General features: G+C 29.4%; 1 protein-coding gene across 3 annotated transcripts in view; it reads left to right on the top strand.

Moving 5' to 3' along the window:
- Daao2 (D-amino acid oxidase 2) overlaps window positions 1-22176 on the top strand; it is a 66994-nt gene that overhangs the window by 41705 nt on the left and 3113 nt on the right. Inside the window, exons 1-10 of one of the 3 annotated variants that reach the window (XM_087165775.1) lie at window positions 2353-2568; window positions 7123-7329; window positions 10914-11025; window positions 11968-12050; window positions 13442-13507; window positions 15608-15662; window positions 16445-16546; window positions 16784-16842; window positions 19160-19277; window positions 20524-20622. In XM_087165775.1, coding sequence (XP_087021901.1) covers window positions 2567-2568; window positions 7123-7329; window positions 10914-11025; window positions 11968-12050; window positions 13442-13507; window positions 15608-15662; window positions 16445-16546; window positions 16784-16842; window positions 19160-19277; window positions 20524-20622 — 903 coding nt within the window. In that variant the 5' untranslated portion in view covers window positions 2353-2566. Of the gene's footprint in view, window positions 1-2352; window positions 2569-4715; window positions 4753-7122; window positions 7330-10913; window positions 11026-11967; window positions 12051-13441; window positions 13508-15607; window positions 15663-16444; window positions 16547-16783; window positions 16843-19159; window positions 19278-20523; window positions 20623-22176 lie in introns of those variants that run through there. The other 2 variants (XM_087165766.1, XM_087165771.1) reach the window with 2 other exon arrangements.

Below are 22176 nucleotides of genomic sequence, written 5' to 3' on the forward strand. Positions count from 1 at the left end.
ATAGCAATCGATGCTTTAGGCCCTCTCCCTACAACTTACTCGGGCAATAGATTTATCTTAGTAATGAGTGATTATTTCACCCGTTACCCGGAAGCATTTGCGACTTCCGATATAAAATCTGACACAGTGGCACGTAGTTTGGAAGAATTTATTTCTCGTCATGGTGTCCCATCTAAAATCATTTCCGATCGTGGATCCAGCTTTTTATCGAAGGCAATAGTTCAGGTATATGACTATCTAGGCATTAAAAAACATTCCACTACCAGCTACCACCCACAGAGTGATGGTGTAGTCGAGCGCTTAAATGGGACGCTAATTAATTCACTCAGCCACCTTGTCAATAAAACACATAATGACTGGGATAGACACTTACCTTTCGCCCTAATGGCTCATCGTAGTGCTATCCATTCTTCTACAGGCTATTCCCCAGCATCCTTACTGTATGGTCGTGAAATAGAACTTCCTAAGGATATCTTAACCAATGATGCGAAATTTACTTATGCTGACCACCATGAATATGCATATGATTTGTCACTAAGGTTGAAAAATTCATTTCAATGTGCCAAAGAAAGCTTAGAGCTGTCTGCTTCCAAACAAGAAAAAAGGCGGGACAAAATCAGCAAAATAAAGGATATCCAGGTGGGCGATATTGTATATGTGTACACTCCTCAACTGTCACAAGGGTTAACAAAAAAATTTGCTAAGCCCAATAAAGGTCCGTTTAGGGTTAAAAGTCAAAAATCACCTGTAAATTTTGAAATTGAGGATGTTTGTGACACCAATAGGACACAGGTGGTACACGTAGATCGCTTAGCGAAAATACCAGAGAAAATTGTATTCCCTAACCTTTGTGATACAAATGCAAACAAACAAGACACTGATAATTCTAATAAAACGACAACTAATAGAAATAACACCCATAACTATAATCTCAGACATAGAAAGTAAATGTGACTTTGTTTTTATATTTCTATGATATTTCTAACTTTTATATAAAATTTTATGTATGTTTTCAATGTATTATCGTCGCAAATATATCTAAGGATATTTTGTCAAGTTTTTATTCTGTGAGTGAAACTCACAAAAGTTATGATCAATTTTGACATGAATTGTATAAGTTTTTTTTTCTAAAATCCTTGGCAAGAGAGTAAATTATAAATTTCTTTTTGGTCATTTAAATTTTTCAATGTTTTTGTGATTTTGAGAATTGAGTTGTTTGGGGATATAGATGGTAGGAAGTGCAACTATGGATTTATAATTACCTGCTAAAACGTTTCAACTAAATAGACTGTTAAGCGTATTTAACAATATGTAACTGTTGGACATTACCTGCTAAGACGTTTCAACTAAATAGACTGTTAAGCGTATTTAACAATATGTAACTGTTGGACATTTCACTGTGTTCAAAGTGTGTGTTTGGAAGTACAAAATGTCTCATCAGAGAAACAGAACTAAAATCACGTTAGTCTCCATCTCCATAAGCAACGTACACTCCATAAGCAACGATGGTTACTACGCAAGAAACGTTACTGCCTGGGGCAGCAAAAGGGCCCTTTGCCGTTCCTGGTCGGTAGATGATTTTCTGCTAAGTTATATAGTGTCGAAAAGTGACAGTCATGAATGAGAGTTCTATCCAAGTGAGAGTACTATTGAAGTGAGAGTACATGTATCGAAAAGTGCCATGTGATCAGCTAGCTAAGACATGGAATGTGATAAAAGACAGAGTATACAGATGGGAGGCTTCTGAAGGAAAAACTCCTAACACACACAAGAATACACATCACGAGTAACAAAATCTTTCCTCTGGACTTACTGCAGAAAGTCTATTGAGAAGCTTTGAATTATGTTGAGCTGTGTTGATTGGTTCAAGGAACCGAAGATGCCCCTGTAACTTTTAGACCTTTAAACAACTCGATTCTCAAATACACACCGTCATGATATTCCATTGAATCATTTTATGTTTAGGTTTAGTTCAAATAAGTAATAATCAAAAAAAAAAAAAAAAAAAAAAATTCTTTGAATTTTTTTTTCTCCTTACCGGGATGGAATGTTATGATGGTATGTTTAAGTTATTTTTGTTAGTTATTATTTATGGGCACAATTTTATTTAATTCTTTTTTGGGCACCGCGTTTTAATTTAAATAATCTCATTTTTTTTTAATCTATATTTTTTTACTTTAATCAACAACCCCATCTGATTTTCACTTACACCCCTATCCTTCAACACCTTCCATTATTCCTTCCTTCACCCCTACTTGAGGATGGATTCATTCACAGGTGTGAATAGTCAAAGCGATAGTAGCGCCACCCTTCGGTGCGGAGGAATACATGAGCGGGAGGAAAGAGCGGCAGTTCGATTTTAGGTATTCCCTGCTGCTGACGACTGAGATCGAACGTGAACTGTGGAAGGATGCGGGGTGGCCGGCCACGCGCTCTTCTAGGATAAGTCCTTTACCTTTTTTTTTAATATATTTTTATGTGCCCGTAATTTCTTTTATTGTTGTATAATTTTGGTATGACGTAACTAAAGAGAAATGATTATTTTTAAATAACCTGTCGAACTAAAATGTAAGTTATGTAGCAGTGAAGTAACTCATTTTTAAATTGTAAACTTATTTGAATTATGATTAAGTTCTTTGAATAAAAATATTTAGTCTGGATTAATTATGCTGTTGGATGTGAATCCTTAAAATTTAATTTGCTTTTATCTTCCAGATCACCAAGATTATTATTGCTGTAAATTTAAATGTGCTAATAGTTTTAAATTAACTTAAATTACTTCTACTTGTTATATCTGATAAATTTTGTTAGTTAAAGTTAAATGTTCTCACAACGCAATTATTTTTTTGAAAAATCATTCTTGATTCCTTAAATCTACTTTTTTTTTCTCTATTCAAAAATAAGATATAACAATAGTTTGGTTAGAAGTGCTGTCCAAAGTTTGAACCCTTAAATATTAATTTTACTTTTTGCGAATTTCACCATACTTCAAGAACTTTTAAAACAAATTGAAAAATTTCTGCATACAATAATAAAAATCGTATATTCAAAGATATATTCCATGCAAAAATAAATTTTAGTAAATGTTTAGATTTTTTTATTATTTTATTTAATAATAGTCAAAAAATTTAATTATATTTAGTTTATATTATATATATTATAAAAATTTATTTAGTCGAACGTAATTTTTTACATAATTTTAAAGTATGCAATTTTAAACGCAAAATAAAAAATTTCAGCGAATTCGGTTGAATAGTTCATGAGAAATCGAATTTTAACTATGCAACTTCTTTAAAATTCAATTTCTGGGGAACTACTCGACTGATATCGCTCAAACTTTGTATTTTGCCATGTAAATTTATGTACTTTAAAATTATGTAAAAGTTTACATATGTTACAATTCAAATTTTTTTCGACTATTATTAAATAAAGTAATAAAAAATAATCAATATTTACTAAAATTTATTTTTTGCTTGAAATTATCTTTGGATAAACGAACTTTATCACTGCGTACAAACATTTTTTCAATCAGCATAAAAATTTCTTGAAATGTGGTGTAGTATGCAAAAAGCAAAATTAGTATTAAGGGGTCCAAACTTTGGATCGCTCCACTGACCAAATTATGAGGAAAATATTTCCCAGATTGCGGCCGCTCCCCATATTTTTGGAGGTCAGATATCCGAATCCATCGAAAGAAAGGTATATTTATTCAGAGAAAGTGCGTTTTTGTGTCTGAATTAGTGACTTATAATATCGTCTGCACTTATTTTTTAGCATATTTGAGATCACTTCCTCTAACCATTAAGATTAAGTGCTAGAACGTAAAGATCCGATCATTAGATCAAAAATTATTCAGGGTGTTCTGTTTTTCTTCTTCTTTTTTTTTCCTTTGCTCACTGTACATTAACGAAGACAATTACATAGTACATTTAATAGAGAATTTTATCTAGAATATTTTATACGATAAATAATTTTTCAGAATTTTGAGGTTCTTGTGATATTACCATATTAATTTGAAGAGAAAGCATTAAGCATTCGCCTTCTTAATGAAACATTCAGCAGAACGATATTTTTTGAATGCTTTAGAAGCTTACCCTGATAATCCTACAGTATTAAAAAATTATTCGAACTGTTTCTTTTCCTCTAATCAGTTTTTTTTTCTTTTCTTTTTTTTTTGCTCCTTTGTTGTCTGAACTCAGATTTGTGGTCACTTTACTTTTGACTTGCATGTAGTCGCTTTGTCAATATCATTTTATAACTATTAGTTAAATATCATGTTTGAAACTATCAAATTTTAAAATTATTAGGACTAAACTACAACTCAAAATGATTTTCAAAACTTAAAAAATTACTTAGAACGGACTTGGGGTCAAACGAATCGACTATAATTTAATTTTATACCTTTTTTGGGTTTTTATATTGACGAAGTGCTTACAAAATTTTTAGAGTTGCTACTTAGCTATTACTCATTAAACTATAATCGGTGTTACATCCCCAGTAAATTATTTTAAACTTCAAATTATCAAAGAGCAGTATTCTTTTTATGTCTTCATATTCTCTGTTCATTATCATGGGAACTTTATCTTGCGATAACATGTCCATTTTCCCCATCATTTATCCCATTATTTTAACACATCATGACTCAATTATTTGAAACAATTACTATTACTCTTATCAGCACTGATTAAACATCTCTTTTGTTTTTGAATTTCAAGCACAAAGAAAATTTAAAAGGCTTCAAAGAAGGTTAAGGTAAAACTTTTTCCTTTTAATAAAATATTGTGTGAATAGGATTTATTGCAATTTATGAAATTTTTCTTAAGGTGACATCATTAAATTTTAAAGTCAATTTAAAATTCATGTGCTCTACTTAACTTTTAGATGACCATGACAGAAAAAAAGTAAATGAAACTATTTTGCGACTTTCAGATTTCACATTAAGTAGCAACAATTTGTATCACAAAATAGTCCAAATTGGCTGCAAACTTAAAACTATTCTAAGCTGAATCAAATTATCATTCAATTTTTTTTGATTAAGCAATTTAAATATTTAAATAAATTTGTTTAAGTGAGCAGATGGCTCAACTTCAACGAAAACATGGTCGCGCTAAGTTCAGTGCCAAAAACTTGTGTCAGATTATTGCTCAAGCTACAGATATTATGGTTCAACTTTGAACCGATTTTTTGGATAGTGTACAGTATATTTAATACTTTTGTATTCATTTTGCGTAAAATTTAAGCAATTTAGTCTGGTCTATTGAGCTGACTGTCATAGTTAACTGTGCTCTCGTAGTAAATTATGATTAAATGATTTAAATATTTGAGTGAATTTGATTATGCAAATTGGTGGCTCAACTTGAATGAAACACGATTCATTAAGCACCGAATTTCGGTTGCAAATTTGTGTCAGATTATGATTCAAAGCACTAAAATTATTGTTTAACTTTGAACCGATTTTTGAGGAAGTGTATTGTATATTTAGTACTTTTATATTAATTTTGCTTCAGACTTAAGCCATTTGTTTAGTCTACAGAGCTGGTTGCCATAGTAAATTATGATTAAGTGATTCAAATATTAGAATGAATTTGTTAACTCAAAAAGATCTTACAGCTTGAACGAAACCATGATTCAACTAAACGCCAAATTTTAGTTCCACTAAATTTGTATCAGATTATGGTTCAGAGTGATTAAATTATGGTTCAAACTTTGAGCCGCCGATGTTTCGGAAAGTGCCTAGTATATTTAGTACATTTTTATTACTTTGACCCTAGATTTAGACGATTCGTTTAGTCTAGTATATAAAGCAGACTTTCAAAGTTGATTTTGATTGAAAGATTCAAATATTTGAACGAATTTGAATGCATACGGCTGAACTTAAGCAAAAAAGTTATAGTTTATAATAAATTATAGTTGTAGCACTGTAATAGATTTGTATCACATTATGGTTCAACTTGGAGATGATTTTTCGGAAAGTGCATTGTATATTTAGTACTTTTTTACTACTTTGACACTAGATTTAAACAATTCGCTTAGTCTAATCTATAGAGTAAACTGTCATAGTTGATTTTGATAGAACAATTTAAACTACTTGAATGAATTTGAATGCACGTGGCTGAATTTGAACAAAATCGTGGTTCATTTAAACACCGAATTATAGATTTTATAATTTTTATCAGATTGTGGTTCAAGGTACTTATATTATAACTCAAGAGAGAACTGATTTTTCTTGAAGTTTATGGTATATTTAATACTTTTTTACTACTTTCATTCATGATTTAAACAATTTGTTAAATCAATAATTATTTTCATAGTTTATTTAGTTAGTTAAATGCTATTATTCAGACTATTTAACAAATCCTCATTCCTTACAAGAGAAGTTCAGTATTATATTTTTTAGAAAGAAAAAAAAAAGAAACTTTTTTATGCAAAAACTTGTTTAAACCTGTGCGATCAACGTGCTGTTCTTAAGAGCTCAAATAGATGTAAATACCTAGCCACATCTATTTGTCTAGATGTTTTGGTTACTTATGATCAACTTAAAAGAATATGTGTAAATATTAGAAGATTTAAAAATCAAATTTCGTATCAATACAAAGTAATTAGAGAAAAATAAAATATATATTAGTGTAAAATATCGCATATGGAGAATTCAATTATAATTTTATTTCAGATTTTTATAAATATTTCTTATTTTAATGCAGCTATAATTTTTAAAATGGTTTAAAATTATTATTTGATAAAAATATTACACTAAAATGGTAAAAATATCACACTATTATTTAACGTTTGCAAAAGTCAGTTTTATTCGCTTCTAACATTTTTTTTCATGTTGCATCATATTTCAGTCAATGAATGTGTAAATATGAACAGTAAATACGGAATAGGAATATGAATTTTTTTTTTAAAAAGTGATTAATTCAATGATTCTCTTAATTATATTTAAGAGAATAGTTCTAAAAAGAGGCCCACTTCTAACTATTTTATAAAATGCCTCAAAAATTTTAAAACGTGATTCGACAATGAACATCACAGATTTGAATATATTAACTTTATAAACAGAACTGATGAAATTTCGACACTTTAAATTAAATGAAATACAAACATTAACGTTCTAATTTTTAGGTTCTTAGAGATGGCACCGATTCGGAAAGTCGCGGTTATTGGAGCTGGCATCGTTGGAACTTCATCAGCATTAATTGCAATAGAAAAAGTGCCAAATATTGAAGTGACACTCATATCAGAAACATTCAGTCCATTCACGACCGGTGACGGATCAGCAGGATTATGGAAGCCATATTTGTTGGGTAACGTTGCTCCAGAAAGACTGAGGTAATGAAAAATATATCTTGCATAAAAAGATTTTTTTTCTTCATTGTAAAATTTTTTTTGATGCTGATTTTATAATGAAACATAACCATCAATATGTTTAACGACACTCATATATGTCAAGAAATATTTATGCATAACTTTTTTAATTAGAAACTTAATTTATTCAAAACACGCCTAACTCGAAGTATGTATATTGCTAACACAAAAGTAGACAATTAGCTATTTCTTTTATAATTTTTTACAATGCTGAGATCAACTGAAACTGGTTTCATATTTAAAAATGGCAGGCAATTTGTTTCAAAACACCGATATATGTGCAGAAATACTTATAGATAGTTTAATAAGGGATATTGTTTAGTCCAAAACATACCAAATTCGGAGTATATTATTCGCCTACACAAGAGTTGACAATTTGTGGACTTTTCTGTTAAAACTGGTTTAATATTCAAAAGGAGCCGTCAATTTGTTTGGAAACACTCATATGTGCCAAGAAATATTTATAGATAATTAAAAAAAGAAAAAAAAATTCTGTGCCTAATTCTGAGTGTAACTAATATATCATGACTAATATAAGGGTAGGCAATTTGTAATTTGCTTCAAATAAATTTTTGAAATTCAGAATTTATTTAAAACTAATTCAATATAAAAAATTAGAATTAATTTATTTAAAAATGCCCATGCGTAACAAGAAAATATTTATTGATAATTTTAAAGAAACAAGAAATTGTCTAGTCCAAAATACTCTAAATTCACGGCTTTTTTGGAATCCCAAACACAAAGGTGGACAATTTACGAATATTAAATACTAAAAGAATATTAAATACAAACGAATATGAATTATAATAATTAAATGCATGAATATTAAATACAAGAATATTATAAACAAAATTTAATAACAAATGAATAATACCTAGCAATAATCATCCGGAGACCAAAATGTGATGATGTAAGGAAAGAGAACATACTTTTATGCGTAATAATTCCGGTCTCATATTTAACACATCTTATTTAATAGTACAATATTAAATTTGTGGCAAACCCCTTATCATTTATTAGCCTTCTTCTGAAAAGTACAAAAACTGCTTGGAAAATCTCTTGGAAATTTTTTATTCTTTAAGATATTCAGATCAAACTTCTTCAATAGTTGCCAAATACGTTTCACTACGAAATAATGAAGGAAAAAAACCCTTTTTTTTCTGAGCATGCACAGTATAAAAGAAAAATCTTTAAATACTCATATCCAGCGCAGTTTTTAACGATTTTTCTTCTTAATTTTAAATCAATAATTTTGTTATTAATTTTAAATTAATCCTAAAATTTGTTTAATTACATTGGATAATTTTAAAGTTATAGCAAAAAAAAAGAAAACGCAGGAAATTTTTTTTTTGGTTTTTTTATAAAAAATGTCCATATCTCCATAAATATTTACTCTAGGTTAACGAAATTTTATGCCGTTATTAGATATAACAACTGAAGTAATCGATACATGAAAGAAGCCTACTGCTTGAATTTTTTTGTATAGGGTGTTCTATAATACTTGTTTTCTTTCATAATTCATTACAGGTCTATGAAAACTTTATTATTGCTAATGCTAGGTATGAAAAATAGCATAGACTAAGCACCTCTAAAGTTACAAAATAATCATTTAAGTATTTCTTGTGAAATTTAAGAAAAATTTCAAAAACTGAAAGTGTCTCTTCCATTGTACATACAGGTATAAAGCTAAAATAAAGGTGGACAACTTGTGATTTCTTCTTTTTTTTTAAATTTTTGAAAATTTGGAATTTATTTAAAATTAGTTTCATATTAAAAAGTTAGAATCAATTTATTTAAAAACACCCATATAAGTAAATAAATACTTATTCATAATTTTTTTTAAAAAAAGAGGTTGTTTAGTGCAAAACACTCCATAATCAGAGCATGTATACACCACTCCTATAAAGCTTTGCTAATTTTTTATAATTTTTCATAATGCGGAATTAAGTTAAAGCTGGTTTCACATTCAAAATTGAGAGTCAATTTGTTCGAAAAGACTTATATTTGGCAAGAATATGCATGAATAATTTAAAAAAATGTATTTTTTCAAATACAAATCACGACTTATTTAGAGAGGTAATTCAAAAACGAATAATTCAGAGTATGCATTATACACCGAAGAGCCATTACATTATGACCACCCTGCTAATAACATGTAGGACCACCTTTAGCCCTCAAAACTGCTAGCACCCGCCGTGGCATTGATTCCACAAGGTGCTGATAGGTAGTCTGAGGTATCTGGTACCGAGCGCTCACCAACTGGTCCTGCAATTCCCTCACATTGCGAGGGGGTAGCGTGGCAGAACGAATTTGGTTTTCCAAGTAGGACCACAAATGCTCTATTGGATTAAGGTCAGGTGAATTTGGGGGCCAAGACAAGACTTGAAAGTCACTGGAATGTTCCTCGACGATTCGAACCTTATGACATGGTGCATTATCCTATTGGTAAACACCATCCCCCGCAGGAAAACTGTTGCCCTGAATGGGTGAACCTGGTCTGCAACTATGTTCAAGTAGCTTACAGACGTCAGGGATTATTATATGAGGATTATTTGTTATATGAGGATTAGGGGTCCTAATGTGCCCCATGAAAACATTGTTCCTTAGCGAGAAACCATGAAAACCTGGGTGAGCCCATTGTTTTAGATGAAGGGTGGTCATAATGTAATGGCTCTTCAGTGTATATCCTAACACAAGGTATTAGTAAATATCTTGTGAACTTTTAATAATTTATTGCAAAGAAGAGTTCATTTGAAACTGGTTTCATATTTAAGAATGAGCGTCAATTTTTTTGAAAAGACCAATATTTAACAAGAAATATTCATGAAAAATTTTAAAATGTTTTTTAAATAAAACTCATATATGTTAAAAATAATTTGTTTACTATATAAAAAATTTGTTTTGTCCAAATCAGAGTAGAACCAGGTTAAATTTTAGTCATGTTTCAAAAAAGTTGTAATTTTAATCACATTTCGCATTTTTCTAGTGGTTGACTTTGTATTCAGTGCGTTTCCTGAAGAAAGAACATAATATACATATTTCGAAAAACTTTTGACTTAGGGATAAAAAATTGAATTTCAAATAAGAAAGAGTAATATTTTTTTCAAACTTTTAGCAATAACTATATTGGTCAATAAAAGAAATATAGAATTAAAATCATAATCAACTTTTTTTCATGAGAATAAATATTTCTAGCAAAAAGCATTGTTATTCCAATATTAAAATATCCTATATATTAACCTATATAATGTTTGCTTAGAGCATAAAAAATGTATCATTTTTTCTCAATTAAATATTTATTTGCAACGCTTAGTCTTTTTACACCATTTTTTTAAACGAACTCTAAATATATATCTTAAGATTGGTCATAAAGTCCCCTGAATCTGAGTAAAAAGGATGTTATTAACAACACTGTAATTTAGACAAATCATTTGTTTTGCTATATTGAATAAAAGTATCCAATTTCAACTGTTAGCTTCTAAATTCAAATTAATATTTTGTACTTCAGTGTAATGCTAAATGCTTCAGTAAAATGTTTTCTGTTTCAGATTTTGGTTAACAAAAACATTTAATTTTCTTCAAGATATTTTTATGTCTGAAAATGCAAGTGAATGTGGTGTAGGACTGTTACCATGTTACGAGATTTCTACAACTCCATTAGTAAGAGAATTTTTTAAATTATTATGTAAAAAAACGCATTTACTAGCAACTGAAGTTTAAAAATATATTTAAATGACATTTTGATCATTTTTATTAAAAAATAAAGCTTTTCTAATTAAGTTTTAATTTTATTTTATTTTTTAAGTGCTCGAAATTGAGAACAGTCGACCAATCTTTAAATTGTAGTTTTATTTCATGCATTGTTCCAGAACAATGTATATTTTAAGTTTAAAACTGACGTGATTATGCAGAACTGGAATATTTTTAAATATCGCTTTTTTTTCAGCACAGCACATATAAAAATGTTTACTTAGTAGAATTTTCTTCTTTTTTTGTCAAATTAGGGCATCAAAATATCATTTGTCAAAATATCTAACATTTATTTATGAGTAAAAATTAAACATATGCTGAATTTAAATATTTGCAACAAATGAAATATTTCATACCAAATTAAATTACAAAGAAAACTAATGATATCAATGTTTTATTTAGTGCGTAACTGTTTTATTAGTGTTGTATTTAGTACCAAACAATTTTATTAGTGTTATGATTAGTATATAACTATTTAATTAGCGTTAAACTTGATACAAAACTATTCTTAGTATTGTTATATTTACTATTCTACTTAATTATCGCTTAATTTTCTGATGCTTTTTGGAAAATCCATATTTTGATTTACAAGATTTTTGTTGGTATCAAACAATGAACTTCTTCTCTATTTATCCAAAAATTGCTCAATAATTCATCAATTTAATTCGATTTGAATAATTCATCAATTAATCATTCAATTTGAAAACAAATTTCAAATAGATAATTTAATATACAATTGGAACAAATAGTTAGATAGCTTTGTTTATTTTAAATATAAGTTTGTGTTACTGTAAATTTAACTATTGATTATAGTGAATGTAAATAAATGTTTTTTATTTTCTTCTATTTTAGGAAACACCTACATTTAAAGATATATTTCTAGATTGGAGGCCTATGAATTTAAAAGAAATGGCTCTATTTCCTTCTCGTTATAAGTAATTTGAAAAATTCATTTTTTTTCTTAGTAACAGTTGTATAAATTATGTATATAACTTGTACTATTTCAAGTATTTACTGTACTATTACTATATAATAAGTATTATTCTAAGTAAATAATACAAAGTATTTATTCATTTTGAAAGAGGGTGGTAACAAATCTATTACAGCAGTCACTATATGGCTATTTTTAACTCCGTAGCCTTTCCATACGGAAATTTAAGGTATTTTTGAGGTTTATTTGAGAGTTATTCGAAGTTGATTTCAATAACAACATTAAAAGATCAACCTCCCAAGGTACATAATCAATGTGTATGAAGTTACTTTATTCACACTTGAGGCTGTATTGAGGTTGGTGAAAATCTACTTTAGAGCAATCCAGCTCAGGGAGGTTGTTTTTGAGATGTATGGATCTCTGGGATTCGAACCTGGGTACCTCACTGAAGATGAGTCATCGTGACTCTATAAAAAAAAAATACTAGGTTTTTATTACCTCAATATTGGTAGAATATTTTAATATATATTAATCATCTCTGGCTCAATAATATTTTTTGCCCCACTTCATAAAATAAATTTGAGTTGTTAAAAATGTAACTTTTTGAGCTATTTTAATATTAATAGTTTCAAGAATTCTCAACATCGTACTTTATATCACGATGAGCGAGAAGAACATATTAGAAACACCTATTTGATAATATCCATTCACATACATAGTTACTAGAATTTTCTTTTTCATGGCAACTACCGTAAAAAAAAGAAAAATAAACTTGTTTTAAATGAGTCACGTGACATTTTTTTTATATTGAGATTGCGAAAAAATATTGCGAAGGGCAAATTACGGCTGTATGTATGCCAGTAAATAAAGTCGTACAAATATATATATTTTCTAAATCATCTGTAAGTGCTTCAAATTGAGTAAAACATTTGTTGCAAACTGAATTACTATTCTTCGAGATTATTCCAGATACTTTCGAAAAAAGCTCATGTGGTCGATTGATATCTAACAAAATGTATCGCATATTATTCAAATTTTTGAGTAATTTTCAAAGCAACATAAAAAAAGCTTATAGTATATATGGTTTAATGAAAATAGTTTTTTTTTTAGATTTTAAAAACATTTGTATAATATTACGAAATATATTTGTATTAAAATATATTTGTACAATATTCCGCATTTTTATTAAACTCTATATGCTACAGACTATTTTATTTTATTTTAAAAATTACTCAAAAAATTAGTATATGTGATATATTTTGTGACTTATACTTTTATTTTGTGACATATATTTCATTTTGTGACATATATTTCATTTTGTGACATATATTTCATTTTGTGACATATATTTCATTTTGTGACTTAGACTCTTTGAATATATAACTTTTCTTGTAGATATGGAGCTTTTATGACTACTTATTTTGCGGAATGTACAAAACTTATTCCTGAACTCCTCAAAAAGTAAGTAAATTTTCCGCATTTATAATTTATGTCACTTCCACAAACAACTAGGAGTTATAATTTTCCTTCTGTTATTTAAAACCTCATTATTAAAATAGTTTATCTAAGACATCGGTTATGAGTAATAAGAACTGAGGCTTTGCATGATTTGGGCTCTAACTAATAAAAATTGGAGTTTTAAAAATATATTTAAAAGAAATGTTGAGAAAAAAATACTAATTTAAAATGGTAAATTTTAAAAAATTAAACAACAACTAGTTTTCTATCATGGATAAAAAAAATGTTGGTAAAATTACCGTACTCTATGGTAATGACATTTCTGGTAAAAGAAACATTCTAATTTTGTAAATAAAAACAAAAATAAATGCTATAAGAGTCATTCATTTAGTAGTTTTTCCGTTCATATGGTAACGATTTACTGGAACGCTGGTTTTCAAAATTATAGTTCTTATTACCACACATTTAGTCAAAAATACAAAACTGAAAAATGAATTTAACCGTATAAATGGTTTTTATGCCATGCTCTAAGGTAGCAAGATGAAACTACCAAATTTTAGCAAATTTACCAAATTTTATCACATAATTTAAAACTATATTTTGTTGTTAATTTTACTAAAATTATTACCATAGCTCTCAGTAAAAGTTGCTCAGTGCTTTGATGTTCCCATAGACTTAGAAAGACGGCAAATTTTACCATATTCTGGTAGTTTTGATCACACTTTTTTTCTCAGTGATTAGTCTAAGTGAATATAATGCTGAATATCAGCAAGTTTGAGGAAATTTTCGATTGAAAAAAAATCTATTGGAAAATTTGGTTGTTCGAAAATTTATGAAAAATCGACGATGCTCTTATTATTCTCCTAACCCACTCCACCAAAAAAGCTCTTTGATAAAAGTTAAATGTACTTCAAGTGTTTCTCTTCGAAACTCAAAAACGCTTCTCCAAAAATATGAATTTTTTAAGTTTATTTTGAAAAAAACACACATTTTTGATGATTTATTTGGTGGTTCCTTTTTTTCAAGAAATTCAGATGCCAATTTTAAATAAAAGTTTTAAGTTTTTTTATACATAAGTAAATTATTTGAATTCTAAGCAGTACTCTCAATTTAAGATCATTTAGTTTTGATGAATGAAAGTTTACTTTTTCTAACTCGAGAATTTTTGTATAAGTACTTGGTGTTTTATTTTTATTTCAGAATCTCAAGGTAGAATTGTGTGACCATAGTAAACCTTAATATATTAACCATAACCGTGAAACCATTCTCCATAATTTTACTTATAACTTAAAATACTTATAAGTTTATAAATATATGCAAATCAGAAAAATTAACATCTTTAATAAACGACTTTAATATTAAACGATCGTTTTAAATGTTTTCAGTTATTATGACTACTATTTGTTTTTATTTAATTTCTCGAATGATGTCTTAAAATGATTATTAATATAACGACTGAATTACTCAATAAATAGAACGGGCGAATCAGGAAATTGCATGAGAATGGTCAAATCTTGTTTAGATGAATCAGTGAAAATACGAATTCCTTTTTTAATAAATTTTTTTTAAAAAAAAGCTTATATACGTGAAATTTGTGGTACCGTAATCGACGTAAGCAATTATTTTTTAGATGTTTTTAGTTAAATATTAACTTTTATTTTTAACTTGGTGCTCTGTAATTAGTACATGTGGTATGTACTATATTTCCAAAATCAAGTAAAAAATATAAACAAATGGGTGCTGCTAGATTGGTGTTTAAATTAAAAAGAAAAGAAAAACGCTATTGAAATCTGGCTTATCCTAATCGTAGAAAGTTAAGAACATCAAATTTTATGCGATTGACAGAAGAAAGTAAGACGAGATGAAAAGTAATTTTTAAAACCGATCGGAAGCTTTTAATCCTTTTTCTTTTGGTACATTTTTTCCCTACTTTAATATTCATTGGTGACACAATATGAGCATGCCTTTTCTTTCCTTCCATTTTGATAAGGGTACTCTATATTGGGAGTGATAATTACGAAACACCATAATATGCATAACAAAATTAACTATTTTCTAATTTTGATGATTTGAATGAACTATGACTAATTTAATTCATTTCAGATTTAAAGAACGTGGAGGCCAAATAATAAAACAAAAAGTGGAAAATTTTTCTGAAGTCAGTAAATTTCATTTCTTTCCATCTCAGTTTCAACATTTAAATTGTTATTAATATTAATCATTAAAAGCACCATGACATGTCTCTTTTTATCATAACTAAGTGGCGACGTCATTGTCAGGTTTATGAATGCCATGTAGCTTGAATTAATTTTCGAAATTTGGGCTTTTTGTTTGAATCGTAATTAAGATAAAATTAATTGCTGTTCATAACATAATCAAAAAAATAATAATGAATCAATTTTAAAATTATTAAGAAAATATATGTTGTTATTATCGAAAGTAAGAGAAAGTTTTTCTTCGATTTTCTTCTCATTCTTCTTATACCGCTTCACTCCGTAGGGAGTATAAGGCCTCAATCTATCTAGACTCTCCATCTAGACTATCTAGACTATTGGTAGCCAAGTACTTTAATTATCTGCACGTTTTTTTTTTTTTTTTTTACTGTCTTCAATTTATTTACATATGTTTTGTGACATGTCACCGATAATACACATGTAAATATTCTTTCGAGAAAGAATTTATTGCTACTTATTTTAATAACATCGCATTTTCTACTGAATTATTTTTCTAAATCTCATTCTCTACTAGTTTCATTTTTTTTTTTCCTAATTTCTAAATATCAAAAAATAATAATAATAATAATAGGAAAATATGGAAAGAATCCTAAAATATTATCAAAACAAGCTATTTAAAAGTTTTTTTTCTTTCAAAATTGTTTTTTAACTTTCAATCTCCTAATGTAAAATATTCAAACTTAAATATTTTCATTTCTATGCACAGTTATGTGGAAAGTATGATGTAGTGATCAATTGCAGTGGAATAGGAGCTACTGGCCTCACACATGATCCAGAATTGAAACCAATAAGAGGACAGGTTATCAGGGTAAAATATGAAATCTTATAATCTTTTGATAGACCATAGTTCATTTAATTCTTTGTACTGTACACTAAAGCTGCAATAAGTGTAATAACAAAACAAGCTTCGTATATATATCTCTAGATAGAAATTCATTTCAGTTTCCTTTTATTGATCTCTCAAATTATTAATGCCTATATAAGCATTTGTAAATTTTATAAAATAAAAAAATTAGAAGTAAAAAAAAAATTATTTTTCTTTTAGGTCAAAGCTCCTTGGATTAAATACGCAGTAATGGATCCAGAGTTTTATATATTACCAAAGTAAGATTCATTTATTTAGATACTTATTCATCATTTTTTCATCATAATTCCAAAAGAACTGTTGCCGATGAAGAGGTCATTTTGACCTTTAACAGACTAATGCCACCATATAAACGGTATGCCGCTTTTACAATTTTTGTGTAGAAAAAAACACCTCAAGGTCTAAGGCCGCCTGCCATAGAAACAAGAAATAGCACATTAGCTCTCTCCCCTGATTCCCTTTCTCTCGACCTTTGTAAAACCTGTCTTAAATATTGTCCCAACTAACCTACTTGTAACCATAGTCACCGCCACTGCTCAAGACGAAAGGTGAGGGGAGTTCTTTCCATAGACAGACTATACTAAGTATGTCCAATGCAGCGTTTATTTCGGCAAAATTCCTTTTAGTGTTTTTTTCTCTCTTCTTGCTCTCATGTTTATAATTTATTTAATTATAATTAAATATATAATTGTAATTATTAATTTTTGCGACTGTCCCTTACCCATTATACTTCAATAATATGTTAAACATACTAACCCAAATAATAAAAACATATAGCATTTACTCATTTGCTGAAACAAATCTGGCATGAGAGTAAAAACACATTCATCGCAATTTATATAGTTATCTTTGTTATGATTTTATTAACTTTAAATTTAATAGAAATAGGGATTTCAATGTAATTCTCTATTTTTTTATTTTGTATTTATTCAACTGTCATATTATTTCAGTTAAAATAGTTTTCAGCATTAGATTTCCGAATTTGTATGTCCTTCTACTTAGCTGTCACCTCTCTTTGGCGAATATATTTCTCTGTCTTAAAGGCATTCACTTTGTCAAGGTTTCCGTGAATTAAAATTCTGCACAAAAGTAAAATATATTGTGCCTAAGGCAGTTATTTCTGCTTGATCATAAAGAGAGCGAAAGAAAGTATGGATTTCCAAAACTTCAATTATTTTTATGAATAGTGGTTAATATAATTTCGAATATTGTTATGTTGAACATAAATGTTACCTGACACTGAATACCAAGTAAAATTGGCCGAATTCGGGTACGCAGTACCGGGATTGGAGACTAAACACTGGGTCCGGGTACCCGATACCAGGTAGTAAAATCCTTTTGCCGGGTTCGGATAATAATGGAGTTATTAAAATCTGGCAGGGTACCGGGTAATAGTCAGGTACTCTAAAAACCCTAAAATAAAGTAGTGAAACATCATGGATAATTCTAGGTGTGGCTAGACAATAAGGAAAGTTCAAAGTGATATAAAACAGCAGAAATGTTCCATTTCAATCCTTTTAGAATAAAGTAATTGACATCATTTCTGATTTTCAATAATATCAAAATTCGTTGTTGCAAAAAGATATGATATACTCAAAGAGGCAATGATTTTATTTTATGATATAATTTATCGGAAGCGCAATTAATTTAGAATGAACACACTCATCAATTCTTACAATAAAATTAGTTTGTAAAACTACCATTTACTCATCAGATAGAACATTAAACTAAATTCATCTAGGCTTAATCGAACAGAAGCGGGTAGAATTTTAACACTGACGTTATAGAATATAATTGATAAAATTATGTAAATTATCTTATAAGAACATAATTGTTTTTCTTGCACAACTGAAAACAAGCATTTCATTTGTAACAGTGAACATTTGTTTCTGTGTAAATGTTTAACTATATTATAGACAACAAACTTACATCTTCTTGTGTTCGATAACAATCTACCGTTGTCATCTGAACGTACGTACGTTTCTAAACGTACGTCAAAATTTGTGTTTTGGTTGTTGTTGTAGTTTTAAGTTAATTTAAATCACACTAGAGCTGCAAACATCCCTGAGGATGATCCGAAGACATGCCATCGCAATTTCGATCCTCTGCAGAAGGGATTGGTGCTTTGGAGGACAATGTAACTCATATATGGTATAAATTCGGGTGAGCTTGGTAGTATAAACATTTTCCATTTTTGGTGCTAATTGAAATGCACATGAACGCTCAATTCAGTGTTAACTTGGAATAAGTATTACTTGTTCACACAATCTTTACAGTTTTTCAGTATTAAATTAAGAAAGGTATTGCACTACATCTTTTACTGTATATTAAAAATGGAGAGAAAATCTTGGTCAATTATCTAGATGAACACACTAGTTATTTATTCATTTTCACTAGAAAATATTTATTTTATTACTATCTTGATAGTTCTGATAGTATCTTGTTTCTTCGAGTAGTAAACAAGGACGAAATTTTTTTCCTTGTTTACTTAAAAAGAAGAAGAAAAAAGCTACAATCTAATATTTTTACTTGAATGTAATTTTTATTTCAATTTAGTGCAGAAGAAACCATTTGTGGAGGCACGAAGCAAGTGGGGGATTGGAACTTGGACATTGTTCCTAAGGATCGTGAAAGAATTCTATCAGGATGCACAGATCTATATCCTAGTTTAAAAGTGAGAGTTTAGAAACATATTTTTATCCATGAAATATATAAAAATGAATAAAATGTTTAGATCAAAACTGTTTATATCAGTGTATAACATAGAAATATACAATATTTTTATTGCACCCAAGTGACGTATATTTATCCGCTTCCAGGTGTAAGTGTAACTCATATCATTTCCGACTAATTACATCTCCGATATTTTCTGCTCCAGTATAATCGAAATCAAATGCAAATAGAGATTCTTTGGAGAATCGAGCTAATGGAACTAAGTTACATTAGCATTATGCGAAGAAGAAGACAACAAATCACTTACTTGGTTGGCCAAATGGCTAAGGGACCTGTGATGCGGAGTTGGCGTACGCCATGAAAAGTATACCCCCCCCCAAAAAAAAGGAATAATTGAAATTAATCCAATCTTCTGTAAGGAAATTTTAAAATCTAATATTATTCTATCAAAATGGCTGAGACAAATGAAAAGTTAAAATGTTTGTAGGCATTTATTTTAATGAAATTTAATTAAATGGCCATTGGTTTATTGTTCCACTTATGTAGGGTGTGAAAAGATATGTTCCTCCACTTCGTAACTGAGAAGACTATAATCATGGGCATGAAGTAATTTCTATAACAGGTTGGGCGTATTTCCGATTGTAGGGATTTTCCAAATAGTTCTTTTATAATTTTATTGAACAGAACTACGCAAAAGAAACACGTATAAGCATTAAGTTTGTAGCTAAATCAATTATTGATAACCATTATACTCAAATCGGGTTTTTACTGATTCCACGAGAAGCTGTTTGCCACGTCATATTCAATTCCAATCTGCTTGAATTTTCCTACGGTTAGGGAAGACGCATTTTGAGTTTCCTTTTTGTAGGGATTAAATCATATTCGTGGTTCGAGTTGCCATTTATGGTGTATAGGTGTAATAAAGTGACACCCCACAGAACTTCTTCGATTATAAACTAAATTTGAAATAAGTATTTTCTTTATGAAAATGTTACGACAAAATGTCAATTTTATAAAGTTCTAGGGAATCAGCAATTAATGAAAAAGAAAAATCTGTGCACATAAATGTTAATACTAGAAATTATACATTACGCTATTGTTAAGTCATAAGTGTAACTTCATATTATGGAATATTGACTTAAAAAATAAGTTATTCCTTGTTTCGACATCATTTATTTAGTTTCTCTTTTTTTAAGGTTTCAACTACTGGTAAATAATCTTAAATTTTAATTTATTTTTCTTTACAGAAAGCGCAAGTTGTTAGAGAGTGGGTTGGATTAAGACCTGGTAGAAATGAACCCCGCATAGAAAGAGAAACAATTAAGACTGTAAAAGGAACAATCGAAGTAAGTACTAGTTATTTCTTAATCCCTAGTGCAATTTAATGCATACTTGTTAGTTTACTTTTATCTACGCTGAACTTAGAGCAGCTGAAATTTTTCTTAATTTTTAATTATTACATTTTTTTTCTAATTTATGCATTCAAGCTCAAAATCCATATAAATGAATCAGAATGTTTGCATCCATTTGTTATATATACATATACACCGAAGAGCCATTACATTATGACCACCCTCCAACCATAACAATGGGCTCGCCCAGGTTTTCATGGTTTCTCGCCCAGGAACAATGTTTTCATGGGGCACATTAGGACCCATAATCCTCATAGAACAATCCCTGACGTCTGTAAGCTACTTGAACATAGTTTCAGACCAGGTTCACCCATCCATGGCAACAGTTTTTCCTGCGGGGGATGGTGTAGGATAATGCACCATGACATAAGGGTCGAATCGTCTTGGATTGGTTCGAGGAAGATTCCAGTGACTTTCAAGTCATGTCTTGGCCTCAAATTCACTTGACCTTAATCCAATAGAGCATTTGTGGTCCTAATTGGAAAACCAAATTCGTGTTGCCACGCTACCCCCTCGCAATGTGAGGGAATTGCAGGACCAGTTGGTGAGCGCTTGGTACCAGATATCTCAGACTACCTATCAGCACCTTATGGAATCAATGCCACGGCGGGTGCAAGCAATTTTGAGCGCTAAAGGTGGTCCTACATGTCATTAGCAGGGTGGTCATAATGTAATGGCTCTTCGGTGTATACCTTATACAAATCGGCAGTTCTCAACCGATCCGCACCTATAAACGTTCGAAGACACGACGAACCTAATCGCTTACTTAAAAACCCCATCTGAACATCGGTTCACTTGCTACATCCCCCAAAAAAGAGTTTTCTTTAGGATTTGATAAATATTTTGTAATATTAGCCAGATTGCAAACCATAATCAATCAAAAATTAACTTTATCGCAAGTTCTTATGAATTTTTTATCTTCGGTTTGCTTTGCTAGGTTATCACAGGTAAAATCAACGCTAATAATTTTGCAACGTATGGTGAATACGTCCCCAAATTCGTATATGAAACCACGTGTCATACTGAAATATTCATAACATATTTCCTAACAGTTAAAAACCGAATTATTAATTTATTTAATCCGTTTCTCAGTAAATAAAAATCATTAATATAATCGATAATCTTTTTATACCACAAACTTGAATTCAGTACAGAATAAATCTATTTTAAGAGATTTCCTCTACATCTGCCTAACACATTTGCATAGAATTTGAAAACCGTTTTATGGCTGCTAATATTTTTGAATTCATTATTATTTCTCACGCTTTTTTTTCCGCCAACACATTTGAATGCGTAAGGCTAAGAAAAAGAGGCTTGGCATTGTATTTAATCAATTAATAGCCAATCCTTAGCTTTCCTTGGCGAAAACTGTGCTAACGTACACAAGCGAATTGCATTTTTGATTTTTTGGTGGACGGAGGGGCCCTGCTTGGCTTAGCCCTGCAGCAAGAGCTTCCAGGTCATTTTTTAAGTTTATTAATTTATACA

Source organism: Parasteatoda tepidariorum, chromosome 1 (genome assembly GCF_982258835.1).
Source record: "Parasteatoda tepidariorum strain Cologne lab strain chromosome 1, Ptep-v5.0, whole genome shotgun sequence".
Classification (NCBI taxonomy): Eukaryota; Metazoa; Arthropoda; class Arachnida; order Araneae; family Theridiidae; genus Parasteatoda; species Parasteatoda tepidariorum.